At 40.2% G+C, this 15,668-nt stretch overlaps 1 protein-coding gene across 5 annotated transcripts; it reads left to right on the top strand.

The window, feature by feature from the left end:
• Nucleotides 1-106: 106 nt before the first annotated feature.
• Nucleotides 107-13,513, top strand: ca14 (carbonic anhydrase XIV). 5 transcript variants are annotated; one of them, XM_061716910.1, is made up of 13 exons: nucleotides 107-221; nucleotides 552-575; nucleotides 3,846-4,025; nucleotides 4,266-4,411; nucleotides 5,544-5,639; nucleotides 5,753-5,819; nucleotides 6,076-6,233; nucleotides 7,478-7,604; nucleotides 9,744-9,767; nucleotides 9,906-9,990; nucleotides 10,162-10,203; nucleotides 11,834-11,887; nucleotides 12,643-13,513. In XM_061716910.1, exons 1-13 carry the CDS (start codon nucleotides 152-154, stop codon nucleotides 12,752-12,754), a joined length of 1,185 nt encoding a protein of 394 aa, XP_061572894.1. In that variant the 5' UTR covers nucleotides 107-151; the 3' UTR covers nucleotides 12,755-13,513. The 5 variants fall into 5 exon arrangements, with proteins under 5 accessions (XP_061572894.1, XP_061572898.1, XP_061572896.1 ...); XM_061716914.1 differs by having other exon boundaries at nucleotides 10,162-10,195; nucleotides 12,643-12,742; XM_061716912.1 differs by lacking the exon at nucleotides 10,162-10,203 and having other exon boundaries at nucleotides 11,846-11,887.
• The last annotated feature ends 2,155 nt before the right edge of the window (nucleotides 13,514-15,668 follow it).

The raw sequence follows: 15,668 nt of genomic DNA, 5'->3' as shown, positions 1-15,668 counted from the left end.
TGGATTCAGCATGTTAAACATAGCTGTGGCAGGTGGGGTTGCTGGACCCAATCCCCTCAACCCCCCACCTCCGTCTCTCTCTCTTTCTCACTTGTTCTTCATCTCTCAGTCCCCTTTTATTCATTTCTGTGTATGGGCTTAGAGGGCGAACATGGACTCTTTGGGTCTTTTCATCCTTCTAATACTTGTGTTTTTTCACTGGACAGCTGCTTCTTCTCCTGGTAAGGTCCTAATTACCATGATAATGCGTACATGTGCTATTTTGTTGGCTGTGATTTGGGTTTGCTTTGTGTGGTTGTCCAAGTGCGGCCTTCACTAGTGAAGCAGTTGTCATTTTTAGGAATAAAAAAATCATCTGGGATGTTTTTGACAAGTGTTGCCCCACATATGTAAGATATAAACAACATTTTGTTATTTAGAATTGTACATATAACCTCAGTGTGATGCTTTCTGAAAACTGAATTCAAATCCAATTTTAATTAATAAAATAAGAACTGAACAAAGGTGGACATTTAAAAATTTTTTCTGCTATTCTTTGTTGTTTTTTTTAGAGGAAATCACCTGGTCCTACACTGGTAAGTTCAACTTTACCAATCTTATTTTAATCAAAAAATATTGTGCAATTAAGAGTTTTGCAAAGAGTAACATCCACACAGAAACAGAATAATAGGGTAGTAGATAATTCTGGATATAATTTATAAGCTTAGACCAAAATATGAAGTAAACTGAATGCAAATGGAGTCATTTCATAACCTGAGTGAACCAGAATGTCTTTCATCCAGCTGAATGTTAAATATCTGATAACTTATGATGATAAAGTTTGTATGAAAAGTCGCGTAAATGAAAAAAAAAGCAATCTTTCCATTCTTCACATTCAACCCTTGCAACATTAGAACTTCTGTAACTGTTACAGGATTTGTTTCTTTCCACCCATATTACCCACCGCGTTCCTCTCTGTCTGTATTAGTTACAGTTCAACAAGCTGGCATGAGCACAGTAGTCACACAGAGATGATGAAGGGGTGGAGGGCGATAGAGAGGAGGAAAGTAAGAAAAAGGCAGAGTGAGAGGCTGGTGGAGGGAGACAGGTGCACGAGGGCAGAGTGAGGGAGATGGGACGGCGTGAAGCAAAAGCATACCAAATTGCAAGCTGTATTGTTGCAGCGCACAATAACCTATGTGTTTATTGTGTTGTTGACACACACTGGCTGTTTATGTGGTGGACAATGAGTGTGTGGGAATGAATAGGGCACATACACAACCCTCTGTATGTATGCGAAGGAGCAACACTGTTGTATACACAGTTATTTGTAGAGACTGTGCCTGGAGCCAGCTTGTATCCATACGTATCTGTTGAGGTATTATTGCAGTGATTTAATAGGCATGTGTAGCGGGGGGTACATGTTCAGCTGTGTACTTCCATTTTTCTTACTTAAAAAAAAATAGGGGCATTCACAGGATTTGAATGAGTGAATGTGTGTGAAACACCGTGGTAGTGCACGTGTTTAGCTGAGGTTTCTTACACTCAATATTCTGTTACACTAAAAGATACGAATTACACGGCTCCAACTACGTGATTTGTCTGTGTGTGTAGTTGTTTCATACCTGCATTCAGGACAGGGGCAGCATGCTACAAGAGGGACTGCAGAGTGGCTGCACAGGGGCTCAAAATTTGGCCCGCAGTCACCATGGCGACGTCCATGGAAACCAATTGCAGAGCCGTGGGGCTCAGTTTTAAAGCTGAGTTGCAATACAGGGGCAGAGTGGTGGAGGGTAGTGGGAAGAAAAAAGTGTTACAAGCAATGATATTGTTTAGGAGAGAAGGTTTGTTATACGTTTACATAACTAGTGTAAAGCCACTTCTTCACACGGTGTGTGTGAATGTGTGTGTGTATAGGAAAGAAGTAGGTGATTAAGAGGCAAACTTGGGTCTGATGTTTATAGTAAAAGCTAATGTGTTACAAATGATGTGTTCATCAGTGTTTAAATCTGTGGATAAAAGAAAAGCCACTGCTTAACATTAATAAAAAAAGAAAAAAGATATCTATGTAGAGCTCTACATGTGTGATCACAAGAGTGATGTATGAATGTGCATGTGGATAGAAAATATGGCTTGCAGTGTACAGCACTTTGCATGGTCAAATATAAAGAACCAAAGGTTGATTATAACATAACTGACTTTTGATGGATACTTGCTGTTTTTGTGATTGCTCTGTATATGAATGTATATGTCTGATTCTGGGGTGAACTTGCTTGGACATCCTCTCCTGGGAAGATTGGCATCTGTCTTGAATTTTTTCTACCTCTCAATAATCTATCTCGCTGCATAATGATGGACTCTAAATTATTTGGAAATTACCATAACCCTTCCCAGATTCATAGGCAGCAACAATTGTTTTCCCTTTGCTTCATTGCATTGACACCCACTGGAAGGCTCCAGACCAACGTTTATAGAGGTGTTCTAGCCTGCTAATGACCAGTTGATCAAATGTGTGATTGGCAGCTTTTAGCTGATACTGGAAGCAGACAAAGTGAATTCTCTTTGGGGTAGTTTCTGTTAGATAGTAGGCATAATAATGTAATACCGTATCTTATTCAGGGTTCAAGTATTTTTTTTAAAATATCATGATAAATCAAATCTTAAAATTATAAAATGATGTTCTTTTTTCACTTATGGCTATGTGATTTGGTATTTGTATTGTATCTGTTTTTTGTAGGTAAACTAACCATTTACCTATTTTACTTGTTTTCTAAGGCTTTCCTCTGGAATTGAAATTCAGATTCTTTGACTCTCTTTCTTTCCTTCTCTCCTTCTTTTATCATGCAATTAGGTGGGCCAGTCCTTTTTCATAGAGTGACCTCAAGCCTGGATCACACTCCTTTGTCACTTTCTCACCATTTATTTCTCTGTTCACCTTTTCATAAATGTGCTGTCTACAAAAGTGCAGGAAACTCATAAACCTATATAAAACGGAGTCCTAACTGGTGTCAGTTTTCAAACATCTGTATAGGACAGTGTCCTTAGAGAACAGTTCTAATCTAAGCTTTTAGATTTTGCAGTTCATTCATTGACGATCTCAAAACAAAAAAAAAATCTTAATCTTTCGTAACATTAAGTTATGCATCTCAGTCCTGAAACTGTCCATGTAATGATCCCTGATGGTCATACAAGTCAAGAGGGCAAATTATTTGACACACATTCAGAGGACACTTGGGATGTTCTAGGAACATTTAAAGGAATGTTACTGGATCCGCTTGATCTCTACAGTTGGTGCTAATAATGTTTGTAGAACCATAAATGACAACGCATTCATTTTTCTATAATGTGTCATTATTTTCACTGTTTTCCTGAAGTGGTAGGAGGAACATTAAGGAGACAGGGAAACGTTGAGTAGTCATGGTCCCCTGAGCCACACATGGTGGTTGTGTGATGACTGCAGAAACATGAAATGAACTAAATTCTATTAGGTCCTAAATTTTCTTTCAAGATCAGATACCTGAGAACCTTTAGACAATACTATGCATGGCCCTCGAAACTAATCAAAAGAATTCAGCTATAAAACCAATCAAAATGGAGGTGTCTTAAGGTTCTTTATACTTAAGTTCAAGTTCATGGACAGGACTGGAAATTTGTCCTTGGTTAACTGCCCAAGGAGCTATAGAGGGGAATGCTTTTTTTATATATGTATGGTACATATTGTCCCCATAACTGCAGTGGGGAATGTAAATGGAACATTGTTCTGCATAATTAGAGACCAATCAATGGAGGCTTTTCACTGAAACACTGGGAGCCAGTGGGCTGTGTGATTGGATAACATCCCTGTTTCTGTCCTGTCTTTGTCAAAGGCCTGATCGGTCAGTCTGAGTGGTCGGAGCATTTTCCTGACTGTGGCGGTCCCTCACAGTCACCGGTTGATGTAATAACTACTCAAACTAAATATGACCCCAGTTTGATTCCAGTTACACCGCTGGGCTACAGTCAGCATGGCAACATGCCCTTCACCCTCCACAATAATGGACACACAGGTAACTATGGCAGCCAGCTGATTTCCTGCTCCCTTTATGACTCTCTGGTGCAATCCAGAAGGCAGAGTCTTCAATCTGTTTACACAACTCTCAAATGTGACCTGGCAACAGCTAGTTTTTACTTACCTTCGAGTGATAAAAGTAAAAAAAAAACAAAAAAACAATCTGCTTGGCTTCACATGCCTCCCAGTGGATAACAAGTAGATAACTGTTTGATTTCATTTTTCCTCCTCCAATCAGTTTTAATTGAGCTGCCAGAGTGGATGGGAGTGGAGGGGCTGCCATGGCTCTTTACAGCCACCCAGCTGCACCTTCACTGGGGTAACGGTGGCCCGGGTTACGGAGGCAGTGAACACACCATCAATGGCCTGAGTGCAGATGCAGAGGTATATTTAAAAACACCCAACTGTATCAGTTCACATCATCAACAGCAGCACATCCAAATCAGCAAATATAAGTTTGGAAAGAAGCACAGACATCAAAAACCAGTTTACAGAGATGTAATTGAGCCATTATGTAATTCATTTCTATTTATTTTTGCCTATTTGATATTATATTTCCACATCTAACCAAAGATTTTATAGAAAGTTTCCATGTAAATGAAAACCTTAAAACTCTATTTTATTTTTATCAGAATTATTTTTAACGCATGTTTGGATAAATGAATACTTACCAGCTCATCCAATGTAAATGTTATCACAGCTGAAAATGTTCCCCAACAAATCAAATATTTAATCTTGAGCTTTTAATATTTACCGAATCCAAACTGTCCAACCGGTTTAAAGTGATCTCAGCAGCTGCAGCTTTGGGTTTAAATTATAACGGGTTTACACACAGTACGCAGTTAATTAAATATTTATTGGCTGCGTAATTAATTTTTCCAGCACGATCACAAGCAAAGTAGTAAAACACATTCTCATTCCTCCAGTTTCTCAGACGTGTTTGGCTTTGACTCTAAAAGTTTAGAATGTTTTAAATATACAAACAGATGTGATTGTGACCTCAATGAGACTGTTCATGTCATCTCAGAATCACATTTTTAATCGTCACAGAATAATTAAATATCAAGGAAAAAAATGTACATGCAACATATTTACTTATCAAAACAATTATCATGTTTTACCCATTTTTTGTAAGTCAATGGTTCTCGTTTGGTCCGGCTCTGAGAACCAAAAACACCCCTAAATGACGAACCAAAATCAAAATCATAAGATAAGCTGCTTAAACGCTGCGGTTCCTGTCCATTTGTCACTGCACAGGTGTGCACACAGAGCAGTTTTCTTCAGGGATGAATAACTGGACTGAAAGTGGTTTGATGAAGTTTCAGCTTCACTTTGCACAGAGTTGATAACAAACATGAAGAGGAGGACAAACCTTACACCAAGTGGTGTTTATTCTGATAATTAGACAGAAAAGTCATTCAAGTAGTCTTTCCTTTATTTTTAACTTTCAGCTGTGTAGGACAAACAGTCCATCTCATCTCTCTTTTTCTCATCAGTGTGCTCCTCCTCCCTCTAGCTACATGTGGTGCACTACAACTCTGAGCTCTACGCCAACATGTCTGCAGCGATGACTCAGAGATACGGCTTGGCTGTTTTAGGAATTCTTATTGTGGTAACGAAGCAATACACATACAGTTAGAAAACAATGAGAAGACTGGTTGTTGTGCATCCTCACTGGACTCTTGAGCAGTCTAAATCTAATTTAAGTAAGTTTTGGTTTCCCAGGTTGGTGAGGAGACAAACCCAGCATTTAACCACATCCTCAACTACCTGAGTCGCATCAGACATTCTGGTAGGGCTTGTTTACATTCTGATTTTTGGATTTCTTTAATCAAATTTAGATAGTTTTTATACTCTCATCAGTAACAGTTCATACCATAAATATTTTGACTTCATCTAGTAATAATAATAATAAGATAAAAAGTATGTGATAGCAGTATATTTTGCTCGACAGCGAAATATATTAACAAAAAGCTTGAGCTTTTCTTCCTAAGTTTATTCATGCAACCTCGCAGAACCTTTTCTTTTCAACTTTGATTTCCCATCAGACCAGAAAGTGTTCATCCCAGCCTTTGATGTCCAGGCTCTGCTCCCCAAGGATCTGGGGCGCTACTATCGATACAACGGCTCCTTGACAACACCCCCCTGCTACCAGAGCGTTATCTGGACAGTGTTTCATGAACGGGTTCAAATCTCAAAGGCACAGGTTTGACTGAAACACTGACACACAAAGAACTAACATGTTTCAACTCAAAGTATATGTAAAGTCCACACTCCAAAAAAAAAAAACTTTTAAGAAAGCAAAAAAACTTAGTTTTAAAACTATTTTGGCTAGTTTTAAGAATTCTAGACGATACGATTCTTCTTTCCCCATTGCCAAATATATTTTTGTGTATGATAAGACAATTTTCACTAGATTTATGTATAGTTAGGCTTATTCCTAGAGGAGCTGTTTTTGCTGTGGACGAACTGAACTTCACACAGAAACTGTGTCCGGACCAGCAATGGTTGTGCTTCTTTACTTTAACACGTGACTTAAAAAAAAACATGGTTAACTTTCATTCTTGCCAATTTAAATGCACATTTATTAGTTTGAACTTACTTGTTGGACCTCCAGTTCTTAGTTTGAACTCTGACTTGTGAATATTTCAATGACAGTTTCATATTCAGCGGTTGATAACATGGATCACTACCAAGCACTCAAGCGAGCCCACTGCATTCTTTTAGTGTTAATTATGTGTTAATTATGTGCGTGAATTCTTCTCTTGTTTCTGTCAACCAGCTTTGATTGCCAAGTACTTATTTTGCATACATGCTGATAATGTCCCCGAATGCCCTGTGCTCTACAGTCACACCACATGACCTGGTTCACATCAACATCCCGTATCACTTGTAAATCAGTTTCTGGATTTCAGCTTTTGAGTTTTGTTACCTGAACAGCCCTCATAGATTGACGTTGAATTTAGTGTCCTTTGTTCTTTCTGAGCCGTCACAGAAAAACTCTGATGTCCACTGAGTCAAGTCCGGATCACTCACTCTGTTTTTCAGCACTGACTTGAGGAAGTAATGCCTTTCAGATCGATGATCAGTGGAGCTCTGACTAAGTGTGCTATTATTCATTTTGTATGTCTTGATTAGTACTGCAACTGTGTCTTTACTGATTTCATATCTGGTGATTCATTTCCAAGTGAAGTGTGATGCAGACATGGTACCAACAAGTCCAAAACTGAGAAGGTTCTCAGATGTTCCCAGAACATTTTTGTGACCAAGCTCAGCTTATGACATAATCACACTCTTGCATGATAAGATGACAAGCAACAAGATTGCTCTCCGAATCACTGTGATTTGACTGTACCACACAAAGGGGATAGGGGACAGCATAGGAGCTTGTTTTTCTTTTTGAAGCATATAATATACCACTGTAATGGGTATTCCACCTTTTCACTGCAGCTGCTGAAGTTAGAGACAATACTTTACTCTAGTAAAGCTGAAGAACCAGATAGGATGCTGCTGCAGGACAACTACCGCGTGACGCAGCGACTCAACCACAGGATCGTCTTCTGTTCCTTCACTGCAGGTTAGAGAAACAAGGAAGATATGTTCAGATTTTCAAGAAACATTAAACTGTGACTTAATAAAGCTGAATATGAAAGAAAAGCAAGTGCTGCATTAGAAGGCATACATTTGCAATGTAAATAGCTTATTTTGAATAACTTATTACTTCTTTTATAATCCATTCCAGTTGATTTATTATCTGTAACGTGTATGTTTTTAAGGGCTATCCTTCAAATTTAACAAATGGGGAGCTGTTGAAGGTCACAGTCAGCTTGCTTTGATCACTGTTGTTGTAACTCATCAGCACCTCTGCACTTTAATACCAACCTGCTGCTGATAAATCAAAGGAATATAGAGCCCTGTTTCCACTGAATGGTTCGGTTCGGGCCGGTTAGAATGGGCCAGCCGATTTAAGTGAGTGTTCCCACTGCATGTCGGACCTCCACTGGGCATGAAGGGCTTAGACCAAATGCCTAGCATGGAGTCATACTAGTGTGACAACAACAAACAACAAAAATGGAGGTCATCCAGCAGGTGTTTTTTGTTCTGGTTGGCTTTTGGGTCTTTGTATGTACAGGACACGCCGCAATGTACAAGGTGGAAGGCAGCGAAGAGAAACAGCCGAAAAGAAAAGAAAACTTCTTTCATCGACTGAACGGCAACTTGGTGTTTGTTTTCCATGTGCACTTGTCATGGGCAGTGATGTTTTTCTGTCTGCCAATCAACGGACTGTATCTTGTGACGCCAGTAGCTCCGCCCCAAACCGTACTGTTCCATTTTTCTATGGACCTACAACTGAAGGGGGCCCAGAAATGGTGCAGTTTGGTTCGGTTGTATGGCACCCTTTCATAATGGAAACACACAACAGTGTTGCCAGATGTACAATGATTATCATATTTGTATGATAACTTCGACTCCTTTACGATGTACGATCAATAGTCGGAAGTGTACGATAAGTTCGACTCCTTTACGATGTACGATCAATAGTCGGAAGGGTACGATAATTTCGACTTCGTTACGATGTACGATCAATAGTCGGAAGTGTACGATAATTTTGACTTCGTTACGATGTACGATCAATAGTCGGAAGGGTACGATAATTTCGACTTCGTTACGATGTACGATCAATAGTCGGAAGTGTACGATAATTTAGACTTCGTTACAATGTACGATCAATAGTCGGAAGGGTACGATAATTTCGACTTCGTTACGATGTACGATCAATAGTCGGAAGGGTACGATAATTTCGACTTCGTTACGATGTACGATCAATAGTCGGAAGTGTACGATAATTTCGACTTCGTTACGATGTACGAACAATAGTCAGAAGGGTACGATAATTTCACAATCCCTTCTTGAAAAGGGAGTATTTTTTTCATGGCTGTTATTTACTATAGGTCTAATTTGGAATCAGATTCAGCTGAGTCATTTGTTCGTAATTGATCTGGTGTTTTGTCACGTTTTATTTATTTTATCCTCACTCTCTCTCTCTCTCTCACAGACATGCGTCCTTGGCCCCACCCCATCAGCCAACTCGTTTCTCATTCACCATTGTTGTTGCATACGATAATCTTATGTGAAATGCGATAGCTTGTATGATAATTTGGTTTTCGGTATGTGGCAACACTGTTAATCAACTGTACCATCCCGGACCGAACCAATCGGTGGAAACGTGGCTTATGAAGTCAGTAGGCCATTTAGCATGCAGGGCAGGAAGAGAATAAAAATGGAACATGCAGAAAAATTCTATGAATATTACCAACTGCTGGTTCCTCTGAGAGAAGCGTATGGAAGAGGAAGCACAAGAAGTGGAAATGCAAGGAGAGCCGCTTTTGTCTGAAAGCTGATCAGAGAAAAGGATTATCAGAAAGTATACAGTGACACCATTGTTATCACACGGGCCTGACTGACAAAAGGGGAGAGGAAAAAGAGACCAGGAGAAGGGAAAGAGGGTGACAGAGTGGTAGACAAAGACAAAGGAGAAAGAATTTGTGTAAAGTGCTCATTGTGGCGAGTGACTGAACTGGAAGGCCTGTGATATCAGCACTGTGTTATAAGGGGACAACACTGAGTCGTAGGTTACTACTACCAACGAATGAACCAGTGATTTGTTCGGATCATACATGTAGAATAATCTGAAAGTACCCTTTCTGTTTTGTAGAAGCGGGCAAGGAGCTCACCTCTGGTAATACCACAAGTTTTTTCAAGCATATTTTTGATAATAACCAAAGCAATTACCTATCCAGTGTGTTGTAAAAAGTCACTCATTAAACTGATCCATATTATTTCTGTAATTTTCTCTTTTTCCCTGTTTCTCCTGTAGGTGAAGTGACAGCTATAGTGATAGGAGTGATGTGTGGCTGTGTAGGTCTGGCAGTAATTGTTCGCTTCATCGTGAAGACCATACGGTAAGGGGTCGTATGTTTTTGTGATATTTCTGTGACAAATTTGCCATTCTGATTTCACAGAGAGAGGCAGATTCTGGTTACCAGTCTGCTGCGGCTCTGCTTTGACTGCCGGGGCCTGTCACAGTGGAGGAATCCACCCTCCACTCACTCTTATCTCCTTTCTCTTGGCAGATTTTTCAAACTCCTCCATGTTGAAACAGCTGTGGTAAACAGGTGGTTTAGCTGATCTCAGTACTGACAAGGGTGTTCAGTTGGCACTTTGGCACTGTTACTTTTTTTTTTTTATTTCTTTTTTTATTAATTTTGTGCTTCACAGATATCCCCAAGCACAGATCTGGGTTTAGCTCCATGATAGACGAAATAATGAAATAAATTGTAATAATCTTCAGTTATCATTGTAGTTTTGGTAGCTGTAATCTATGTTGACAAAATATGTGGACAATAGGCCTACTGTTGGCTGGTTTAATTGGACCTGTGCAGGTTGTACCCCTGCATTTTGCCCAAATACATCTAGGATAAGCTGCAGGCATCCCCGTGACCCTGAAGAATATAGATAATGAATGGATGGATATATTAAAAGCCTTTGTTCTCAATATTCGTCTGTCCCTTCAAAATAAATGGAAAGGGCTAAATATTTCTGAAGAAACCACAAACACAGATGTATTCACTATGAGTACTCACTTCTTTTTTTTAATTTTACTTATAAAAACCATTCCATACAAAATTCAAATGCTCAAATACGATACTGTTTTACAATTGTACCGTGCAATTCAGTTAACAAGTGAGCTCACAACAACAGGTTTAATCACTCCTGACTCAAAACACTTGGGTCTTCTGTCTGACGTTACCACACCAAACAACTATGGTTGACCTCTCATAGAAATGGTATGAAGGATATAATCCTCTGTGTTAAATTTCACCCTCAAAAGCCACCCTGAGATCCGTGCTGGGATAATCTGATCATCTGACCTCTCCCGCAGTAACATGCATGTTTTCCTCTGATCTTGAATCATACTATAATTACCTCTGATTTATCAAAGTAAACCTACCCAGGGTTTCGATCAGCATTTTTTAATGTAAGCTCCCATTCAGCGATCAGCAGCAACATTAAAACCACGTGATAATTATTGTGTAGTTTTCCATCGTGCAGCTCTGACTCCACGACATCCCCTTGATTTCCAAAGGTGTCCTGAAAAATATGAGATCTTTTTTTTCTTTTTTGTTTGAAAGCCACTTTAGTTGGTTCCCTAACCACCGCATACCAAACACACTTCAAAAGACCGGCTGCCCGCGGAGATGTTCTCAATTAATTACCTGGCTTTCACAATTGGATCCTTTGTTAGAGTCACTCAGATGGATTTTTTCTTCTTCATCCACATCAAATTCAAGTAAAGACAGCTTACTTGCTGCATAATAGATTTACAGGTGCCTCTCTTTGTGTGTGTTTTTTTCCCTGTCAGTGGTTTTAATGGTGTGGCTGATCAATGCAATTGAAATGATTGACTCTTATTTCCAAAACTTGATTCTTAAGGATAAAATATGATTATACGTGTTGAGTATAATACTGTATTATAAAGTGTTACTAAATGTGTGACTGACAATAAGAAAACCTCTAATCTTAGTCTCTCTATAATCTAATTTCCAATCTTCAGTTAATGAGTTAAGGGATTTCTTCATCATGCTTTAGTAACCAGAGGTTACCAGCCATGTGCACTTATTTTCTGCCTCATAGGGGAGGAGGAGGGGGCAGTTTGAATGAGGTTTTGAAATAACTGCACACATTCTCTGTGAAATGTTAAATCTGTCTTTGGTCATGTGATTCTGTCTTTTCATCCTGTGACAGTTCAACCTCTAGCTGGGACGTCCTGCACAATAACCGGCCTGCTCCCATGCCAAGGTCACTGTTCAGATTATGACCTCTGTCCCAGACCCCTGACCACGTGTTTTTGTTGTAACCACAAATTAACCAGTGACTGACTCGACCTCTCTGGTTAGCATTTAACACATTGTAGACCATAACCCCGTAAAGACCTCCCCCCTCACTGTGAAGAAAACAATTCATACAGAATATTTAGATGATCAACTTTAAATCGAAGACCTCAGAAATGTCCGTGATGACGATGCTTAGATGTCAAAGAGTTGTCAGTATTTTCTCAGCTGCTTGTAGTTTAATATTCTTTTGCACTTGAATTAAAGCTTTAAATGTTTTGTAAAGTTATTAACTTCTGATTAGAACTATTTGATGCAAGTGATGTGCTGCAAAAATCCACAATGTAGCACCCACTGAAGCAACTGTGAAATTTAAGAGCGTTGAGTTGAGTTGAGTCGAGTTAGATAGTGAAAATGTTTTCTTTCTTGTATCGCCCTCATTGCAGCTGTTAGCTTAGCTGCCCATCTGAACGGCTCCCTGATTCCCCAAACTGAGTCCCGTGACTGATGTCTACTGCACATGAGATACTAACTACTTACAAGTACTTCACACAACCCCCAACGGGAGAAAAACTAAACCCTTTTAATTTGATGATATTGTACGCTTAGACAAGGGAGACCTCTTCTGTATAACATAAGAACTACAGTATCTCAAAACCACTTCAGGCAGGTTTACAGTACCGGATAATAACTGTAGGTTACTTTCCCCTTTTATTTTTCCAGGACTAAGGAGCCAGAGAAAGAAAAAGAGAAGAAACAAACCATGGCTCTGAAGGCAACCTCTGATCTTGAGAGGAAAGACGAGCCCTCGTTGTCCTGCAAGACAGAGCCGTAGCTGGCTGCATGGCCAACTCAGGCCAGACACTAATGAAAATGATGCTTTCATGGATATATGTCCCCTCGGGAGACAGAGTGCAAGCATGTTTTCACATTATCCATCACAAAGGGCAATAAGAAACAGGAAACAAATCATCTTAATTGAGCGAGGGTGTAACTTAGACACATTTCAAACCATCTGCTGTGTGGTTCATTTGTGTCAAAAGTTTATTTTCAACCTTATTCAGAGCTGTTGCCATTCGTGGTATTTCACAGTGTTCAGTTTGCATGTGAACCACTTGGTGTGAATCTGACATGCTGCTGGTTTATGTGAAGGCATGGCTCCTGCTTGCCTCAGATATATGAAGGATTCATGTAAATATTTATTGGGATATAAATGTTATTTTTCCTTCACTTTGTTTCTTGAAACACAAGCACACAGCACTACATGAAATGTAACATGTTTACTGGGGAATTACTTAGCATAATGATTTTTTTTCTATTTTTTGCTGATAAGATTGAAAGAAAACAGACCATTTGCCATGAAAGCCTGTTAGCGGTGAAGTATGTCTGATTTGTACATATTTGCGCTGTCCAGAGATTATGGATCTGAAATTAAATCAGCATGTTATGTTGTAATTAATGAGTTGTATTTATGTACATGCCTTTATTCTGTTGAAATGATACGTTTAGGTGCTGCATATTCTAATCTGACGTTTTCTTTTTTATTTAGTCTAACTTGTCAACAAAGGCACCACATTAAAACACATGAAAGTCACGCTTGTGTGTTGTCAGTTCTTCATGGTGGGTGTTATTATGATTGATATAGTCATATGGAAACAAAGTAGCCTATCTCTTGGGACAGAATGTGTATGGGGGGAGAAAAAGAAAGAATAGAAAAATTAAAAGAAAGCTTTGAGGTGTCATGCCTCTGAGTTAATGTCACAGATTTAGTGTTTATTTCCTTTTTCCTTTTTATTTTGAAACCCCATGCCATTGGGTTTAAGTTTTGTCTGACTTCCCTTGTTCCCTTCTGCCCTGATCGTCTGCACCTGTGTCTCATCAAGCATGTGTATATCTTGTCATGTCCTTCCCTTGCTCCCTGCTGGTCCCTAGTGTTCCTTCCATCCATGTTTCAGGTCAGGTTTTTGTATTTTTTGCCACGTTCATGCTCATGTTTTTTTTTTTTAAATCCTGCTCAGCAGCGCTTTTGTTTTTTGTTAGATAAATCACTGCTTTTGGAACTACTGCCTCTTTGTCTCTCCTCCATCTGGGTCCTGTTCAACCACATCCTTGACAGGACGGACCAGCTGGGAGCAAGGAAAGGACAAAACTTAAACACAAGGACATGGGGTTTCAAAATAAAACAGGAACCTAAACACCAAAACTGTCACATGAGGTTTGTGTCATTGATCTAGAAAGGGTTTATAACGTTGTTAACACTTTAGAGAGTTCATCAGTCCAAACTGATAAAATCTATTAAAGTGGAAAGCATTAAAGACAGACATATATGAAGGTCAATATGTTTCAAAATGCACAAGCTTGAAGAACTGATGTGAGCGTTTGAGAAACATGATTCCAAGAGAAAGGCTCATAAGACTTTAAAAGGACATTTCTAGCATAGGTCTGTAAAATTGCATCCGAACCAACCACAAGATATTCTTTTGACATGGAAGACCAATGAGGAAATATTTGGCCTTAATGCACTGCAAAACCTTTTAAAACCAAACACTGTATGTCACAAACATCTCAAACCAGCCATGAAGCATAGCCTAGTGAAGGGATAATGATCGGAACTTGTGTAGCTAAAGAACCTGGGTATCTTGCAGTCACTGAGTTGACAACAAGCTCTTCTGTGGACATTGGTATCTTCATGTCAATAATGCTACTCTTTGAAGCAGCACCACTTATGACCACATGGATGCAGCATATCACAAAAACGTTCATGGCTTTGTTCCATATTGGGATGTATTCAAATCAAGTCAATGTTTTGTCAAGGCACCAGAAGATGATGCAGACCTCCCCCGTTTTCTTTGGTGGCCTACCGGTAAGTTGGAAGAGCCCATGAAGGAATGATTGCGGAATTGTGGAAACACAATATTGTGGAAAGACATTATTGGAAAGGTTGGTGGACAGAAGATGGAAACACCTACGTGAAGATTGCATCTTACCAGACAAGCCTCCATTCATAAACACAGCCATCGATTACTTTGGGCCATTTGAAGTTAAGTGGGGTCAGAGTACAGCCAAAAGATTGGCCCGATATTTGCTTGCCTTGCTCTCCGAGCCACGCACCTCGCGGTTACTGACAGCTTGGATGCAGACTTATATTGACTTATATGACCCGAGTGAATCGTTACATATATACTTGCGTCTGTATATTTTTGTATATTACTAATATAAGAATTCACAATCGTTATCTTTATTGGCCATTTTCTCAAAATGAGTTTTTACCTCTAACAGCGTAAACCCACCGGACGCCGAAGCAGAGCGGAAGCACCGCGCGCGGAGGCAGTCTCCTTGGTTAAACAGGGCGTGAGCCTCCGCAGGCACTCTGCTCCGCTCCGCCTGCAGAGTGATAGCCACACACGGCCAAAGTTCCGGGGGCCGACCTCGGGACCGGGCAGACCAGCGAGACAGCTCGGGGGGGCGTCCCCGAGGCCTAGGCCTGGGTCTTGGCGGGGGGCGTGACGGGGATTCTTGGCGTGGCTCGGGGACTTGACAGGGCTCGGGAACCTGACGGGACTCGGGAACCTGACGGGACTCGGGAACCTGACGGGACTCGGGAACCTGACGGGAATCGGGAACCTGACGGGACTCGGGAACCTGACAGGGCTGCGGCACCGCCTCAGGATCCGGAGTCGGGGCTGACAGGAGGCGGGGAGCCGGAACAGGGGCTGACAGGAGGCGGGGAGCCGGAACAGGAGCAGACA

Source organism: Cololabis saira, chromosome 3 (assembly GCF_033807715.1).
Source record: "Cololabis saira isolate AMF1-May2022 chromosome 3, fColSai1.1, whole genome shotgun sequence".
Taxonomy (NCBI): Eukaryota; Metazoa; Chordata; class Actinopteri; order Beloniformes; family Belonidae; genus Cololabis; species Cololabis saira.
Note: the sequence above shows the minus strand (reverse complement) of the source record. Positions and strands in the feature narration are given on the sequence as shown.